At 43.1% G+C, this 19,768-nt stretch overlaps 2 protein-coding genes across 2 annotated transcripts in view; one reads left to right on the top strand and one right to left on the bottom strand.

The window, feature by feature from the left end:
• arhgap10 (Rho GTPase activating protein 10) overlaps positions 1 to 19,768 on the bottom strand; it is a 203,980-nt gene that overhangs the window by 126,693 nt on the left and 57,519 nt on the right. The window lies entirely within an intron of this gene.
• Positions 12,092 to 13,073, top strand: LOC120527131 (pescadillo homolog). Its single transcript, XM_039750229.1, has one exon. The coding sequence runs from the start codon at positions 12,442 to 12,444 to the stop codon at positions 12,880 to 12,882; it is 441 nt and encodes a 146-aa protein (XP_039606163.1). The 5' UTR covers positions 12,092 to 12,441; the 3' UTR covers positions 12,883 to 13,073.

Here is a 19,768-nt window from a genome sequence, read left to right as displayed (position 1 = left end):
AAAGAAAATGTAATGTCTGCAAATGTAAAGAATTAGACACAAGAAGTCAAAATGTGAGGTTTGAATACACAATGGGAGGTCTGAAAATCAAAAAGTCCACCTTATGAGAAGGATTTAGGAGTCACAGTGGACTCTAAGCTATCAACTGTCAGTAATAGAAAGATAGACAGACAGACAGACACTTTACTAATCCCAAGGAGAAATTCACATAATCCAGCAGCATACTGATAAAAAAACAATATTAAATGAAAGAGTGATAAAAATGCAGGTAAAACAGATTAAGAAGGCTAAAAGACAGTCAGGTTATATAGCGCCTTGATGTGTGGAGTACAAGTCACAGGAGGTTCTGCTTAAGCTTTATAACACACTGGTGAGGCCTCATCTGGAGTCCTGTGGGCAGTTTTGGTCTCCATAAAGGACATAACAGCACTGGAGAAAGTCCAGAGAAGAGCAACTCGGCTGATTCAGGGCTACAGGGGATGAGTTATGAGGGAAGATTAGAAGAGCTGAGCCTTTACAGTTTAAGGAAAAGAAGATGAAGAGGAGACCTGACTGAAGTGTTTAACATTATGAAGGGAATTAGTCCAGTGGATCGAGACAGTGACATTAAAATGAGGTCATTAGGAACACGGGGACACAATTGGAAACTTGTTAAGGGTGAATTTCACACAAACATTAGGACGTTTTTCTCCACACACAGAGCCACACACACGTGGAATAAGTGACCGAGTAGCGTGGTAGACAGCAGGATGGTAGAGGCTTTAAGAACTCAACTTGATGTTGATTTTAGACGACAGACACTCCATTGAGATAAGGAGGCAGTCCGGTAATTGTCAGGTGTGCACACCGCTGTTTAGGCCTCGCTGTTTACTCATCAGTGGAAATCTCAATCATAATGAGGATGCAGAAGTCGCTTATTAGCGCATGCAGTTTGGGTGCCGACTCACTTAACCCTTTAAAAGCCTATTTTGTTACGCCCTTCCACAAGACGAGGCTGATTGAGAAATGGGGACAACCAGGAAAGGAAACGATCACCGAAGCCACAGTTGAAACTAGAGACCTGACCTATGGTTCAGCACTAAGAGAGCGTTAATCAAAGAATTTAGGAAGTCACTGCGCACTGGGGAAATTCAGAAGGACTGAAAAGTGGCAAATGTCATCCCTTCATATAAAAAGAGTAAACGGGCAGATCCAAGCGACTACAGGCCAGTTATCTTAAAGTGCATCACAGGAAAATGAATGGAAGGAATTATTAAGGATAAGATTGAGCAACACCTGGCAAAGACAGGAATGTCAGTGAACAGTCAGCAGGGGCTCAGACTGGAATTCTGTAAGGAAACAATAAGAGGGTGTGATCCAAGTGGAGAATATGAGATTATTTATCTTGACGTTCAGAAAGCATTTGATGAGGCGCCACACGACAAGCTGGGCATCAAACTAACAGAAGTGACAGTTTTTAAATGGGTGCAGAATTGGCTCGGACACTGGAAGCAGAGGGTGATGGTATGAGGAACCTCATCAGAACTGGCCGATGTTAAGAGTGGTGACCAGCAGGGGGCAGTGCTGGGGCCACGGATATCATCTCTCTATATAAAATCCGACGTCTGTCTGACTACTTAACGGATTTAGATCGGGATTTTTTTGTATAATTTGCGTGACCGTTCCTGTTGATTTTGCGACTTCTCTCATTGCGCTAAGAAGCATAGTTCCCTTGCAGGAGTGACTTATTCACACTAATCCAAGAGAGACGCTGCGAGTCGAGGGGAAAGAGAAGCGGGAGCTCAGGAGTAGGGAGCCGGGCAGGACCTTCCTCACTCACACGCCAGCCTCCGTTCGAGTTGGTCTACCTGTCGCCACGTGTTGGAGCGCACCTCGCCTCCGCTTAGCTGGCGATAACCCGTTTGATAATCGATTTTTAAAGTTTGTCCTGTTTCACGACTAACACAGGTGGAGCAGCAGGGGGACAGCTACTTTTAAATATACAGAAATGATTTGGATAGAAATATAAACAACAAGCTGGTTCAGACTGCAGACGACAACAAGACAAGTGGATTGGCAGATAACCGAGAACCTACTGAATCATCACAGAGGACCTTGGAGAGCATGCAGGCTTGGGGAGATGTGTGGACGATGAAAGTTAATGTCAGTAAATGTAAAGAATTACACATAGAAAGTAAAAATGTGAGGTTTGAATACACAATGGGAGGTCTGAAAATTAAAAGTCCACCTTATGAGAAGGAGTTAGGAGTCGTAGTGGACAATTAACTGCCAGACAAGCCATTAAGAAGGCTAACAGAATGTCAAGTTATATAGCGCCTTGATGTGTGGAGTTCAAGTCACAGGAGGTTCTGCTGACGCCTTATAACACACTGGTGAGGCCTCATCTGGAGTCCTGTGGGCAGTTTTGGTCTCCATAATGACATAGCAGCACTAGAGGAAGTCCAGAGAAGAGCAACTCAGCTGATTCAGGGGTTACAGGGGATGAGTTATGAGGGAAGATTAAAAGAGCTGAGCCTTTACAGTTTAAGCAAAAAAAAAGATGAACATGAGAGATGATTGGAAGGGAATAAGTCCAGTGGGTCAAGATGATGACATTAAAATGAGTTAATCAAGAACACAGGGACACAGTTAGAAACTTCTGAAGGGGAAATTTCACACAAACATTAGGAAGTTTCTCTTCATACAGAGAACCACAGACACCTGGAGTAAGAGACCAAGTGGTGTGGTGGACAGGAGGACTTTAGGGGCCTTCAGAATTTGACTTGATGTTTTTTTTGTTTTTTTTTTTTAAGGAGTTTAGTAGACAGGACTGGTGAGCTTTATGATGCACTTTGGGCTCATCTGGAGTCCTGTGGGCAGTTTTGGTCTCCGTAAAGACATAACAGCACTAGAAAAAGGTTCAGAGAAGAGCAACTCGGCTGATTCAGGGCTACAGGGGATGAGTTATGAGGAAAGATTAAAAGAGCTGAGCCTTTACAGTTTCAGCAGAAGAAGATGTAATGTCAATAAATGTAAAGAATTAGACACAGAAAGTAAAAATGTGAGGTTTTAGTACACAATGGGGGTCTGAAAATCAAAAAGTCCACCTTATGAGAAGGAATTAGGAGTCATGGTGGACTACCAGACAGTGTGGAGAAGCCATGAAGAAGGCTAACAGACTGTCAGGTTATATAGCGCCTTGATTTGTGGAGTACAAGTCACATGAGGTTCTGCTCAAGCTTTATAACACAACTGGTGAGGCCTCATCTGGAGTCCTGGGTGCAGTTTTGGTCTCCATAAGTACATAACAACACAAGAGAAAGTCCAGAGAAGAGCAACTGGGCGGATACAGGGTTACAGGGGATGAGTTATGAGGAAAAATTAAAAGAGCTGAGCCTTTACAGTTTAAACAAAAGAAAATGGAATGCAAATAAATGTAAATTATTTAACATGGGAAGTAAAAATGTGAAGTCTGAATGCACAATGGGAGGTCTGACAATCGCAAGTCCACCTTATGTGAAGGATTTAGGAGTCATAGTGGACTCGGCACTATCAACTGACACAATCAGACTACCATTATGAAGGCTAACAGACAGTCAGGTTATATAGCGCCTTGATGTGTGGAGTACAAGTCACAGGAGGTTCTGCTTAAGCTTTATAACACACTGGTGAGGCTTCATCTGGAGTACTGGGTGCAGTTTTGGTCTCCATAAAGACATAACACTAGAAAAGGTCCAGAGAAGAGCAACTCAGCTGATTCAGGACTACAGGGGATGAGTTATGAGGAAAAATTAAAAGAGCTGAGCCTTTACAGTTTAAACAAAAGAAGATGTAACGTCAGGAAATATAAAGTATTAGTCATAGAAAGTAAAAATGTCAGGTTTGAATACACAATGGGAGGTCTGAAAATCAAAAGTCCACCTTATGAGAAGGATTTAGGAGTCGTAGTGGATTCGACACTATCAACTGCCAGACAAGATATTAAGAAGGCTAACAGACAGTCAGGTTATATAGCGCCTTGATGTGTGCAGTACAAGTCACAGGAGGTTCTGCTCAAGTCTTTATAACACACTGGTGAGGCCTCATCTGGAGTCCTGTGGGCAGTTTGGGTCTCCATAAAGACATAACAGCACAACAGAAGGTCCAGAGAAGAGCAACTCGGCCGATTCAGGGCTACATGGGATGAGTTATGAGGAAAGAATAAAAGAGCTGAGCTTTTACAGTTTAAACAGAAGAAAATGTAATGTAAGTGAATATTAAGTATTACTCATAGGAAGTAAAAATGTGAGGTTTGAATACACAATGGGGGTCTGAAAATGAAAAGTCCACCTTATGAGAAGGACTTGGGAGTCATATGATGTTTGCTGATGATATTGTGATCTGTAGCGAGAGTAGGGAGCAGGTTGACGAGACCCTGGAGAGGTGGAGATATGAGAGGAAAGAAATGACACTCTGTAGGACCACCACAACAGAATACGTGTGTGTGATTGAGAGGGAGGTCAGTGGAATGGTTAGGATGGAGGGTGTAGAGTTGGTGAAGGTGGATGGGTTTAAATACTTGGGATCAACAGTACAGAGTGATGGGGACTGTGGAAGAGACGTGAAAAAAAAGAGTGCAGGCAGGGTGGAGTGGGCGGAGAAGAGTGACAGGAGTGATTTGTGACAGACAAGTGTGAAAGGGAAGGTCTATAGGATGGTAGTGAGACCAGGTTTATTATATGGGCTGGAGACGGTGGCACAGGAGACCGAGCTGGAGGTGGCAGAGTTAAAGAAATGCTAAGATTTGCATTGGGTGTGATGAGGGTGGACAGGATTAGAAATGAGGACATTAGAGGATGGCTGGCGCTCTGCCCAGGGTTTGTTTCCTGCCTTGCGCCCAATGCTGGCTGGGATTGGCTCCAGCAGACTCCCATGACCCTGTAGTTAGGATATAGCGGGTTGGATAATGGATGGATGGATGGAAATATAAATGTGTACACGATATTAAAAAGTGTATTCAATATAACGCATATTCTTTTAATGACTACTACTCATTTTATTTTAATTTATACATCATCAGTTTAACAATAATGTGTAAACATTGAACGTGCCATGCAAATATAAAGATGTAACGGGATCAATAAGCTGCTGCGTCCCCAATAATACTTTTAATTTTATGATTTTTTTTTTTTTATTTCCACCATCATTATCCGCGCTGGTATCCCGAAGGCTGCCGGTTCGAATCCCCGTCATTGCCAAAAGAGATCCTACTCTGCTGGGCCCTTGAGCAAGGCCCTTAACCTTCAATTGCTCCAGTGGTGCTGTACAATGGCTGACCCTGCGCTCTGACCCCAAGGGGTATGCGAAAACTAACAAATTGTGATTATAAATAGAGATAAACGATTGTGCATCGATACAATCAATTAGTTATGATGAGAAACAAAGAGATATGATATTTGAGAAACATTGGAAAGGGTTCTGATGAGCTTTTCCTCTATCTCCGTATATACGAGGGGAGCACACGGCCAATATTTTTGGAATTTGGACCTCGCTGTGACCCGTAGAGAAGGCCGAGGTCCTGTATTGATTCCAGTGCAAACCCCGATTGTGAAATGTCACTTATTAGGAGGTTTGATTGACATTTTCACCAGGGTGGGACAAGGGGGACTGAATTGATTGTGACACCTGCTGCTTATACTCAGCTATTCTCTCCTGCTGCTGTTGGTGGTCCTGGCCATTGTGCAGCCATTTTGGAGATTGTGGCGCATGTGTTTTTGAATTGCAGCGCAGGTCCTATCTTGGTTGGGTTGGGAACTAAGCTTGCCAACTGTGTTTCATTGCTTAGTGGTGCACCGGGGGGTCTCCAATCCCTAAAACCCCTCGATTGTTGACCGTGTGTTATTTCCCCACTTGATGCTTCGCAGGATAACCTAATCCTTGGATCGTCAATCGGGCATCTAAGCGTCATGGGGGACACATTTACAAGTTTATTGAGACGTATAAAGGCAAATGACTCAATTTAAATTGTATGCACTCAGTTTTTTTTTTAGTTCAATTTGTTCACCAACAGTCCTGTAGGTGGTTCAATTTACGGTTCGGAAATGAGAAATCTGACTTGTACATCTTCACATTCGAAGTTACTGTTTGCCGTGGGGTGCAAACATTTTCTAGGGGTGCAGGGAAAGGAAAAGCACTGCAGCAGGTGAGCAGGATGAACGAGCTTACTGGGAGGAATAGCCTGTCCTCGTCATCATTGCTCTAATGCTGATCCTCATTTCTTTCTAACAGAGCTCTTGTTACACAGCAGTAACAGACTAATGGCTGCTCCTAGGCAGCCGGCCTCCTAAGTGCTACCATTAACTGACTGACTGACTAATCCACACCAGGTCACTCCTCATTTCTATCATACACAAACAAAGAAGGGTCGAAATCCAAGGAATCAACATAGACATCAGCATTAGCATGTGCACTTTCAACTGGAAAGCATGTGGTAGTAAAATACATTGCATTCATCATTCCAACAGATGGCGCACCTCATAGAGCAACACCGGTTTAACAAATCCCACACCAAGTGGCGGGCGGACACACAGAAATACAGACATGTAGCCTTTTATTAAGGTAGACTTGCTGTGTTACCCGTCTAAGATGGGTTGAAATGTAAGTAATCAGCGTGAACCCCAGTGTTAATGTTTGCAGTGCAACATCTTTTGGAGCACATGTAGTCATATGGCGCATTACATTTGTCATTCCAACAGAAGGCGCACCATAAACTTTAACGCTGCTTCAACAAATTCCACATCAAATAGCTTATAACAAAGACATATGCATTTGTAGTAATAAAATGCATTGACTTGGTCATTCCAACAGAAGGCGCATCACAAACTCTAACTCTGTTTCTACAAATTCTACATCAAATAGCATATAGCAAAGATGTGCTTTTAATTTTTCAGTCCAACAGATGACGCATCACCAGCATTTGTAGTAATAAAATGCATTGCATTAGTCATTCCAACAGATGACGCAACTCATAGATCAACACCAGTTTAACAAATCTCACACCAAGTGGCTGGAGGACACCCAGAAATACAGACATGTAGCCTTTAATTAAGGTAGACTAGCTGTCTTACCCGTCTAAGATGGGTTGAAATGTAAGTAATCAACGTGAACCCCAGTGTTAATGTTTGCAGTGCACCATCTTCTGGAGCACATGTAGTCATAAAAGGCATTGCATTTGCCATTCCAACAGATGGTGCATCACAAACTAACACTGCTTCTACAAATTCTACATCAAATAGCATATAGCAAAGATGTGCTTTTAATTTTCCATTCCAACAGATGGCGCATCACAAACTCTAACTCTGTTTCTACAAATTCTACTGTACATCAAATACCGTATAACAAAGATGTGCCTTTAATATTTCAGTCCAACAGGTGACACATCACAAGCATTTGTAGTAATAAAATGGACTGCATTTGTCATTGTAACAGATGACGCACCTCATAGATCAACACCAGTTTAACAAATCTCACACCAAGTGGCGGGCGGACACCCAGAAATACAGACATGTAGCCTTTAATTAAGGTAGACTTGCTGTGTTACCCGTCTAAGATGGGTTGAAATGTAAGTAATCAGCGTGAACCCCAGTGTTAATGTTTGCAGTGCACCATCTTCTGGAGCACATGTAGTCATAAAAGGCATTGTATTTGCCATTCCAACAGATGGTGCATCACAAACTAATACTGCTTCTACAAATTCTACATCAAATACCATACAGCAAAGATGTGCTTTTAATTTTTCAGTCCAACAGACGACGCATCACCAGCATTTGTTGTAATAAAATGCATTGCATTTTCCATTCCAACAGATGGCGCATCACAAACTCTAACACTGTTTCTACAAATTCTACATCAAATAACATAACAAAGATGTGCCTTTAATTTGTCAGTCCAACAGAGGACACATCACAGGCATTTGAAGTTATAAAATGCATTGCATTTGTCATTCTAACAGACGGCATTAGATTTGAACCCATCTTAGACAGGTATCCCATCCAGTCCACCTTAATAAAGGAATGAGGCGTCTGTGTGTCTCTTTATATCTGTGTGTCCACCTGGTTGGCAAATCACTGTTATATACCATTTGGCCTGGGATTTGTCAAAACAGTACTGTATGCCATTTTATTGTGGAATTCGTAGAAGCTGTGTTAGTGTTTGTGATGCGCCATCTGTTGAAATGGCAAATGCAATGCATTTTATTACTACAGATGCTTGTGATGGTGGATACACCTTAATAAAATAAGCTGGATTCCTTGGGAGGAATGAGTAGAACCTGCTAACTCCACACAGGGTACTGCACCTCGGTAGGAGGATGAACGGTGGCCCGCCAAGTCAAGGTGACCAACAACATCTGAGATACAACTGGTTGCATTTTCTGTTTGGAGGACAGGCAGGTGAAGTGATTTGCTCATGGTCACATGGTGTTAGCAATGAGAGCTGAGCCCTCGATCTCCAAGTCCACTACGTTAACCACTTCTCCCTGTGCCACTGGCAAGCATATTTATTTCCTTGAAGTTCCAAAAGATGAATGTTTAACATATCAAAGTCTTTACGACTAATCAGTAAATGTCCATCTTTTGTGGTTACTTACCCATGTCATCAGAGAAGGTGGGTAAAGGCAGCAGAAGGGGGATTACCAAAAGTGCTGCGTGTGCCCACAGCCAGATATTTGCAGCTCCACCCATCCCATAATTCAAGTCACGGCACGACCCCGGGCTTCACAAACAAACACACACACACACACACATTACTTCATCTACGCAGACAGGGAGAGCCACGTGGACAGCAGAGGCCCAAGGAGGACTTGAAGATTGCAGCGGGAGCTTTCATTTCAGCGAAGCGGCGAGGCCAGCGTGAGACAGACGGCTCGCCCACCTCACACCCAGACACGTCACTTCAGCAGCTGCTTGATTAGGCCCTGGCTGCTTAACACAGCCTGTAAGTAGGAGCACGAGTTGTGCGCGCGCACGTGTGTGTGTGTGTGTGTGTGTGTGTGAGGATCTGCGGTGACAAACTGAGGACAAGCGTCACAATTTAAGAATCAGCCAAGTGTGCCCTGCCAATTAGGCCTGAAGTTAAAAAGGGTCTTTCATTTTACATATCATCTCAGCCAATTTCTCCAATAGGTGTAGGTACTCCATTTTCAGTTTGTATAGCGCCTTTCGTCAGGATCTCCAAAAGCGCCGCTAATTCACAGTTTTCACTCCGTCACACGGCGTTTTGAATGGCGCTCTAGAGAATGGCGACCCTCATTACTCTGCAGAGCTCTTCATCACAGTGCCTAAACTCGACACGACTGTAACCCTCCATAACTGCACACTCTGGTCAACTAGGAGCTAAAATGTCTCCTGAATGACAAGACGACACAAAGAGGCTCTGAAGGGGCTGAGGGAAAAGCTACGTGAAGGGAAGGAAGCGGACAGAAATAAATGAAAAAAAAAAAACCAAATTCATCGAGAATAACACGAAGGACGTATGAAATGAACTGGGCATCTGCACTCAAGCAATCGGGGTCTCGGGTGCCGAAGGGGAATGTGGACGAGGCGAACTCCCTCAACCAATATATATGTTACCGGCAATGTATGAGAGTCAGGCATTGCATAGAATGGTGAAAATTGGACATCAAAGTATGAAACGATTAATATTGTCACACAATTCTTAGGCATTCTATGCAATGCCAAAAGACAAACCGGCAAAGTATAAAATACTCCCGCGAGTGACATTTACATACAATGCCTAAGTATATATAATTTTAAAATAATTTGCATATTTCATACTTAGCCCAAATATGACAGGCATTCTATACAATGCCTGCTTTTCAAACATTTCTGGTAACATATACAGTATAGAGAAAAGACCCCAAATACAACCCCCAACCCCGCTCTTCAAAATATTCCTTTTTTTTTTTGCTTTACAGCCTTAAATGAAAACACACACAAAAAATATCCCAGCTTTACTTACTCAATGCAACCCAGTGAAAGATATCACAGCTACAGATCAGAAAAATTATAAAACATCAAAAACAAGACCTACTGAGATGAATAAAGGACCCCCCTCCCATGTCAATGTCATTTTGTTGACCCCCCCTTTTGCTTTAATGCCAGCCTTGAGTCTGTTGATTCTTCCCTATCAGTTTTGCACACCTAGATTGTGTGATATTTGCCCTCCACTCTTCTTTACAGTTTAACTGTTCAAGTTCGGTCACACTGGATGGTGAGCGTTGGTGGTCTGCTATCTTCAGATCTTTCCACAGATTTTCAATATGGGTTTAGGTCTGGGCTCTGACTGGCCAAACCAGGACATTCATTTTTTTTTTTTTTACCATGCCCAAGCGAGATTGTCCCCCACTGGCCCACATTCTGTGCCCCGGGCACACTTTCATCATGACCATGCGACTTCATGTACAGTAAAGCCAAAACAAGATCCAAACACGGAGTGACAGCGTGCAGGTCAAAATGATTTCACTTATTTTTGTGGTTGTTTTGGAGTTATGAAGGGGCAAGATGGCGCTCTACCCTCTTACAGATTTATTGAGTGTGCAGCGCAGTGTTTTGCTGTTAATCGCGCTACACGTCCAAGAAGAATTTTATGGTGACAAATTATATTAAAGGAGGAATTTGCAGCTTTTCTTGCCAGATACGATTCACGTTCGCGTGTAAGGTGAGAGTAAAAACCGTTTTTTAACTCAAAAGATATTGAATGAAATGAGAATTGTGCTATCTGACTTGTCGCATCATTTAGGCGCATTCAGGATCACTTCTGTTCTGTTCTCTGTAATGTATTGACCCCCTTTTCTTTTGCTTGACACCCGCTGCATGACAAACCAACCTGGAAAAGGGTCTCTCTTTGAACTGCCTTTCCCAAGGTTTCTTCCATATTTATTTGTTTGGGGGGAGTTTCTCCTTGTCTTCTTTGAGAGTCAAGGCTTTGGACTGTCAAAAGGCAGGGCCTATTAAAGCCCATTGCGGCAGTTCTTGTGTGATTTTGGGCGATACACAAATAAATTGTACTATATTGTATTAGTGATCACAATGTTGATAGATAGATAGATAGATAGATAGATAGATAGATAGATAGATAGATAGATAGATAGATAGATAGATAGATAGATAGATAGAGTGAAAGGCACTATATGATAGATAGATAGATAGATAGATAGATAGATAGATAGATAGATAGATAGATAGATAGATAGATAGATAGATAGATAGATAGAGTGAAAGGCACTATATGATAGATAGATAGATAGATAGAGTGAAAGGCACTATATGACAGATAGATAGATAGATAGATAGATAGATAGATAGATAGATAGATAGATAGAGTGAAAGGCACTATATGACAGATAGATAGATAGATAGATAGATAGATAGATAGATAGATAGATAGATAGATAGATAGGCACTATATGATAGATAGATAGATAGATAGATAGATAGATAGATAGATAGATAGATAGATAGATAGATAGATAGATAGATAGAGTGAAAGATAGGCACTATATGATAGATACATAGATAGATAGATAGATAGATCGATAGATCGATAGATAGGCACTATATGATAGATAGATAGATAGATAGATCGATAGATAGATAGATAGATAGACAGATACTAAGGTGCCTGTCTTAGCTTAACAGAGACCAAAAACACAAGAGCCCCACCACGCCGTCAACAAACACTCAATCCCAAAACTCCACCCCCCAAAACCTCGACAACTCCGCCCACAACAACAACATTTATTTATATAGCACATTTTCATACAAACAGTAGCTCAAAGTGCTTTCTTGGTTTCATAAACTTTCATCTTTATCAGAACTTAAATCTTGTTTACCCACCAAAGCTGGAGAGTCCCACTGAAGAACTGATGACCTTAGAATACGGAGAAGACTATGCCATGGGTTCTGAAAGTTATTTCGAGAGATTATCAGCTCTCTCTGCAAGTATAGCTCCTGTTATTCCCTCTAAAGAAGACGATGAAGTTCAACTTGATGAATTTCCAACAGAGGAGGAAGATGCTAATCAGACAGAGTTGAGGGAGAAGGAAAATAAGCAAGCAGAGGCTCAGTTAAAACTTTTTGAAGGTCTCAAATTCTTTCTTAATAGGGAGGTGCCAAGAGAGTCACTTGCCTTTGTAATAAGTTGTTTTGGTGGGCTGGTTTCTTTGGGACCAGTCTTTGTGCATTGGTGCTACATATGAAGTTACAGATGAAACTATCACCCATCAAATAGTAGACAGACCTAGTGTTGATAAGCAGTATTTGAACAGATATTATATCCAGCCTCAGTGGATATATGACTCTGTCAATGCTAGACTCCGTCTCCCAGTGGAAGACTATTTTTTGGGTGTAACACTGCCCCCCTCATCTGTCTCCATTTGTGGAAGAAAAAGAAGGAGATTACATACCTCCCGAAAAACTGAAAATAATGGCCTTGCAAAGGGGAGAGAATCCAGATGAACTAAACAAAGATGACAATGATGATGAATCCAGTTCTGAAGAGGAAGCTATAGACACAGGTGGCGATGAAGCACAGGAGGAGAATCTTAGACAACCTGTACATAAAAAAGTGAATGTCAAGAAACTTCCAGTCAAAGTAACTGCTGGAAAAATCCGTGTACAGAAGGTGAATGTAAATCAGGAAAAAGCTGAGGAGAAGCGTTTAGCTATCATGATGATGAAAAAGAGGGAAAAATATCTCTATGATAAGATCATGTTTGGGAAGAAAAGAAAAGTCCGTGAGGTGAACAAACTTGCAGCCAAAAGAAAAGCTCATGAGGAAACCATGAAGGCAATTAAAAAAAAAGAAAAAGAAATCCCACCCACATCCCACATTCGGTATAACTGGGATGTCAGGCTGCTATTTTAAGGTCTGATCCCAACAAGAGTCAAGACTTTGAAGGATTTGAAGAAGACACTTAGGGCCACTTTATTATATGCGAGGGATTTGAATACGAATTTAATTGAACTATTCTAACTGTAAGTACATGAATAAAAATGTTTTTGGAGTTTTAATTTTGGCTTACTAAAATTCTTCAAAGATTAAAATGTTGAAAGTCTGGGCCCAGGTACATTGGGTATAATTCAAAGAATTTGATAGGCTGTCAGGCTTTACCCTCGACTTATACGCGGGTCATAACAAATTTCATAATTTTGGGCTTAAACAATACACTCGACTTATCTGCGAGGTGGACTAATAGGCGAGTATCTACGGTAATTATCAGCCCAGAACAAGTGGAACTGAAATGATAGCACATCCAATCCGGACGTTGGCGCTATACACACGCAGAGCAGGTTAGAGATTACGAAAGCAGTGGAATTCCAAAGGCTCAAAAAAAACAAAACGTTGGCGCGATACACATGTGGAGAAAGTTAAAGAATATGAAAATAGGAAAATTAGAAAGTATAAAAAAAAAGAAAGTAAAGATCGCAGGAGTCTTATTAGGATTATTAGGACAGCATTTTTTCACTTAAGAAACATAAGTAAAGTTAGACCTCTTATATCACTGAAAGATGCTGAGAAATTAGTTCACGCGTTTGTTTTCAGTCGACTAGATTACTGTAATGCACTCCTCTCTAGACTTCCCAAAAAAGATATAAATCGTTTGCAACGAGTGCAGAATGCAGCTGCTAGAATCCTAACTAGAAAAAGAAAATCCGAACACATCACACCAGTCTTAGCGTCACTACACTGGTTACCTGTGTCATTCAGAATTGACTTTAAAATTCTGCTTATGGTTTATAAAGCCTTAAATAATCTCGCCCCATCTTATATATCGCAATGTCTGACACCTTATATTCCAAATCGTAACCTCAGATCCTCAAATGAGTGTCTCCTGAGAATTCCAAGGACAAAACTTAAAAGAAGTGGTGAGGCGGGCAGGCGGCCTTCTGCTGTTATGCACCTAAAATCTGGAATAGCCTGCCAATAGGAATTCGCCAGACTGATACAGTAGAGCACTTTAAAACACTGCTGAAAACACATTACTTTAACATGGCCTTTTATAACTTCATTTTAATCTTAATTTAACTTAATCCTGATACTCTGTATGTTCAATTCATCATAACAACTATTCATGGTGGCTCTAAAACCGTACTGACCCCTACTCTTTTTCTGTTTCTTTTTCCGGTTTCTTTGTGGTGGTGGCCTGCGCCACCTCCACCTACTCAAAGCTTCATGATGCTCCAACAATGATGGACGGATTAAAAGGAAGAAGTCTACGTGACCATCATCATCATCAAGCCCTTCCGTGAGAATCCTAAATCCAAAGAGGACTGTTTCATTTATGTTAGGTAGAATGTCCAGAGGGGACTGGGCGGTCTCATGGTCTGGAATCCCTACAGATTTTATTTTTCTCCAGCCGCCTGGAGTTTTTGTTTTTTCTGTCCCCTGGCCATTGAACCTTACTCTTATTCGATGTTAATGTTGATTTATTTAGTTTTATAATTGTGTCCTCCATTTTTCTATTCTTTAATATGTAAAGCACTTTGAGCTACTGTTTGTATGAAAATGTGCTATAGAAATAAATGTTGTTGTTGTTGTTGTTGTTGAGTGCAAACAAACGGAAATTATTACTCAAACAAGGGAATATAATCACCACGGATCAGGTGTCACTAAAAAAAAAAAAAAAAAGAAGGATAAAGCGAGATCAGAAATAAAAGACAAAGAGTAGAAAACAAAGTAAAACGTCATAAAGAGGTTAAAAAACAAGGGGGCCAAACACATGCAGAGCAGGTTAGAGAAAATCCATCCATCCATCCATCTTCCAACCCGCTGAATCTGAATACAGGGTCACGGGGGTCTGCCGGAGCCAATCCCAGCCAACACAGGGCACAAGGCAGGAACCAATCCTGGGCAGGGTGCCAACCCACCGCAGGACACACACAAACACACCCACACACCAAGCACACACTTTAGAATCGCCAATCCACCTAACCTGCATGTCTTTGGATTGTGGGAGGAAACCCACGCAGACACGGGGAGAACATGCAAACTCCACGCACGGAGGACCCGGGAAGCGAACCCCAGGTCTCCTAACTGCGAGGCAGCAGCGCTACCACTGCGCCACCGGTTAGAGAAAATGAAAACTGGAATTCAAAAAAAAAAAACGTTGGCTTGAAACACATGCAGAGCAAGATACAGAATATGAAAGCAGAAAAAAACATAAGGGTCAAAAAAAAAAAGAAAGTAAAGATCGCATTAGCGCACAAAAAAAAGAGAAATTATTACTCGGAGAAATAATGAAAAGACGAATAGAGATTGAATATATGGACACAGGTGATATGTCAGAAGTACGTAAATATTGTAAGGCTTTGAAGTTTAAGTCAGAGAATTTAAAAAACGGAGTTTACCGCACACGCATTTATTGGTTAATTTGCAAAAAAAAAATGATTAACTGCTGATGATGTCGATCGCTTTGTCTGTGCTCAAATTCCAAACAGAGAAACCTATCCTGAATTATGGTGCAAAGTCATTAAACACACGTCTCACGGACCTCATTTAAAAGATTCAGCACGTTGGGACTCGAAAGATTCCAAATACTGTTTATACAGAAGTTCTGATAATAAAAGTGGAACTAATGAAATAGCAACAATTCAAAGGAAAAAAAAAAATCTTAAAAGTGTGTATCCGGAAAACCAAACACAGGGGTTTGGCGAGCGAAGCAAAGCCCCCTAGTATTTTATATGCTTATATTTGTGCTGCGATTTGCGCTCGAGGAGATCAATCTTGTACCCTTGTCCCATAACAGTTCTTCCCAAACAGTTCCCAGACTGATGCGACTCAATTAGCTTGACCTCTTTTGTAAGTCGCTTTGGATAAAAGAGTCTGCTAAGCCAACAATTAGAAAAGTATAAAACCAAAACTGATTATCAGCTGTGGACCACCAGGGGGGCGTACCAGCCACCCTACCTGACACAGACAGCCACGGAGGACACAAGTGGCGGTGCCGGCACACCTTTACGTTTTCACGTGGGGACAGCTTCCCACCCTTACAGTACAGTTCTCCAGTAGCTAACTACGTGTTCTCTTCTTTCTTTCGCCCTTTTCTCGCCACAACTCCTCCTCCTCCAGGATGCTTCGTCCTCTTCCACCCGACTCTGACCTCTCGAATATCGGCTGCTGACTCCTTTTATAAAGCACCACGAGGTGCTCCAGGGGCTCGGTGACCGGCTTCCAGCAGCACTTCTGGGTGTGGCAGAAGTGCTGTAACGCAGAGCTCCAACAATGTCCAAGTGCCCTCTGGAGGTGGGCACAGGCCCCAGCTCCAAACCCGTGGCCCTACCGCAAGGCAGGGTGGGTGGCTGCCCTCTGGTGTCCCGGGGAATATAATGCCCTGAACACAGTCTCTCTTCCAGTAATCCCATTAGAGGGACATCTGGGCCGGGAAAGGGGTCTAGCCGTCCGTCACAAAGCTCTCAATTTTATTTGAAGATAAGCCCATGAGTCCCTAGCTGTGGTGTCCTCCATGTCATGCTTGCATGTTCTCTCCATTTTCCCATCGATTTCCACTAAAACGGCCGAGACTTTCACCCATACATTAGATTAGCATGCCCATTTCTTTATGGCTTTGGTTCTTGCCCTGTGCCCATCTGAATTTCACGTTCAGTTCTCACCAGAGGTGTCCTCTGTACCATGTTGGCACTTTCTTCCCTAGGCCACGTGAATGGCTTCTGTAGTTCAATGACATGCTGTTACATTGACTGGCATTTCCATCCGTGAGTCTACAGCCCGGCCCAGGCCTTGTTCTCAATGCTGCCAGGAGAGCAATTGGCTCGTCATGCCCATGACATGAGACAAGCAGGTTCAAAAAAAAAAAAAAAAGGGGGCAGATGGGGATACACCACTTCATTTAAATCCAACCATCAGCATTTTTCCCCCTCACGCTCCCTCATGCCAGTCAACCCAAAAGTGCCAGTCATCCTCCCAGTCATACATGTGACCTCACTGGGCGTGCCAGACGCATTTCAAAACCGAGATAAGTTACACAAAGGTTGGGCAAGTTGAACCAAAGCGGCTTCAGGATGTCCAAAATGGAAGCTGGTTTAGGGTACTGAAGGCCGACAGTTCAGTTTGCACCTCACATTGTGCGACTCTGAACTAAACACTTCACCTTCACTTGATCTGGTAAAGCACCTGGCATGAAGGCGGCAGCCCAAAAGACAATAATAACAGTGACGACACCACTTTGCTTGCCGTGTCACAGAAGGCAAGGTCAGGTTGGCCTCCTGACTGCAATGGATGGTTGCTTCTTTACCCGACCTGGAGACCATTATAATGGAGGACCAGTAGGAGATGGCCTCCCAGAGACGTGTGTTCCCCCGTTGTATGCTGGGAAGCAGCATTTCTCTGGTAGGGCTTCCATTTGGGCAGCATGGGAACTGTATTGGGGTACTTGGCTAGCCTGGAAGTGCGTCTTGGTGGCCAATTGTTGTTGCACTGCAAAATGAACTTGGTGACGGGCAATGAAATTATGACAAAATGGCGGAGTCCATTAAAATCCATAATGGCATTATGGGACGATGATAAAAAAAAAAAAAGTAGAATAAGTTTCCCAAGAAGTGAGAAAAATCCATCCATTCATTTTCTAAACCTGCTTTGCAGAGAAGGGGCGCAGGGAAGCTGGTGTCAATCCAAGCAAATGTAGCGTGCAAGGGAGAAGGCGCCAGTCCATCGCAGGGCGAACAAACACACACACACAAGCTAGGGCCCATGATGGAGCCTATCCCAGGTAGCATAGGGCACCAGCCAGGAACACACCCGGGAGAGGCTGCCAGTCCATCACAGGGTGAACATACCCAAACACACAAAACAGGCCCAATTTAGTGACGCCAATCCACGTAACCTCCATGTCTTTGGACTGTGGGAGGAAACCCACGCAGACAGGGTGATCCAGCTCACAGGACTCTCATTGTTGAGGACCAGGCCAAGGGGATGCCCACGTAACACCTGGCTGCATCAGATAGATGGTCATTTCCAGGGGGTGGGACTGGACTGTGTGTCTGCGCTGAGGGGTTGCCAACCAGGATCCCGAGCTGTTTTGTCGTGGTGGATGCGGCAATGTGCTATACCAGTGTATGCTCCCTAACCTGACCTGACCTGATGTCTGGGTGTGTATGCGTCATTTACCTGTGGAACAGATGGCAGTAGTATGGCAGTATGCCAGTATGCACTATGGGAAGAAGGCGAGCCACTGTAGGCAGTGTGATGCTCTGGGCAAAGTCCTGCTGGGAAACCCCTGTGTCCTGGCATGCATGTGGATGTTTCTCCGACACGTGCCACCCCCTTTCCTGACAATGGTATTCTCTGATAGCAGTGCACTCTTTCCTGAGGACAATGCGCCCTGCCACATTGCAAAACTGGTTCAGGAATGGTTTGAGGATCATGACAAAGAGTTCCGGCTGTTAACTTGGCCTCCAAATTCCACAGGTTTCAATCCGACTGAGCATTTGTGGAATGTGCTGGAAAAACAAGTCCAATCCATGGAGGCCCCACCTCTCAATTTAACAGGACTTGAAGGACCTGCTGCTTATGTTATGGTGCCCTATACCACAGGACACCACCTTCGGTGGTCCGGCATGAGGGGAGGCTAACATAATATTAGGTGGGAGTTTTGATTGGTGTATATGGAGCACATGACATGCGTGGATTGGGTCTCCAAGCAGAATGGATGGTGTTCCATTACCCAGCTAGGAGGCCATTGTGGATGGATGGACATCACAGCTGGAATGGTTGCTGTTCCCTTTGCAGGTCAAGAGGCCGGAAAAAAGGACAGTCACATAGAGGCCGACTCCCTTTGGTGTAATATTAAGATTTCTTAGTCACCAACGCAGGTCCCACATAACTAAGTGATTCATGACATTGCACAAAATAGAGGCTTATCAGCTAAGACTTTAAATCGTAATAAATGACCTGTTACTTGGTTATTTAAATCCCCTGGACTTGAGTGCTGAAAGGCTTCATACAAAATAAATGCTGGATGGCAGGCTGTGCACCAGCCCCCTGTGATCCCACAGTGAAGAAGCTTTAGAAAAGGGGCTGGTGGACGGACAGACAGTAGGCAGATTAAACATCATGTGAAAGAGTGACGAAACGCGTTACACAAAGCAAAGACGGGTTGGGCAGCAATTTCAATTGTGTGTGTGTGTTTGTGTGTGTGTGCATGAGTCAGGGGTATTGTCGTGGGTGGCACTGCTGCCTCGTTGACTCAGCATTCTGTGCCACAATATTATCTATGAAAAATTTCTTCTTCTGCCCACATCTGTGCACTCCAGATAGTCTCCCATATCACAAATACACACAAGTTAGGTTCATTAGCAATCTTCAATTGGCCCGTGTGTGAGTGGGACTCGCTTTGTCCTGGCACCATGCCCAGGGTTGTTTCCTGCCTTGTGCCCAGGGTTGACAGGATAGGCTCTGCAGCCCCCTCCCTCGCTGCTCCATCCACCCATAACCACAGCTTAGGAGCAGATGAAGCAGGTTTGAAAACGTTATATTAGGAGTCTTTAAGGATTTCATGGTAAACATCTACTGGTTAATGCCTTGAATATTACAGGGCAAACCCCGATGGGAGGGGACATCCATGGGAATTTAATGAACACTCCATTAAAATCTCCCTTTGGTCACTGCATACCAAAATTAAAAAAATGATGCTTGTGAGAAAAAAAATAATGCTTTATTTACATGTATAAAATCTACCTACCTACCTACCTACCTACCTACCTACCTACCTACCTACCTACCTACCTACCTACCT

The sequence above is a fragment of the Polypterus senegalus genome, chromosome 4, assembly GCF_016835505.1.
Source record: "Polypterus senegalus isolate Bchr_013 chromosome 4, ASM1683550v1, whole genome shotgun sequence".
In the NCBI taxonomy this organism is placed as follows: domain Eukaryota; kingdom Metazoa; phylum Chordata; class Cladistia; order Polypteriformes; family Polypteridae; genus Polypterus; species Polypterus senegalus.
The sequence above is the reverse complement of the archived record's forward strand: the minus strand, read 5'-3'. Positions and strand labels throughout refer to the sequence as shown.

Bases quoted from the DNA above. Each gene is read 5' to 3' on its own strand.
- LOC120527131 (XM_039750229.1), top strand. From the start codon at position 12,442: ATGGCCTTGCAAAGGGGAGAGAATCCAGATGAACTAAACAAAGATGAC.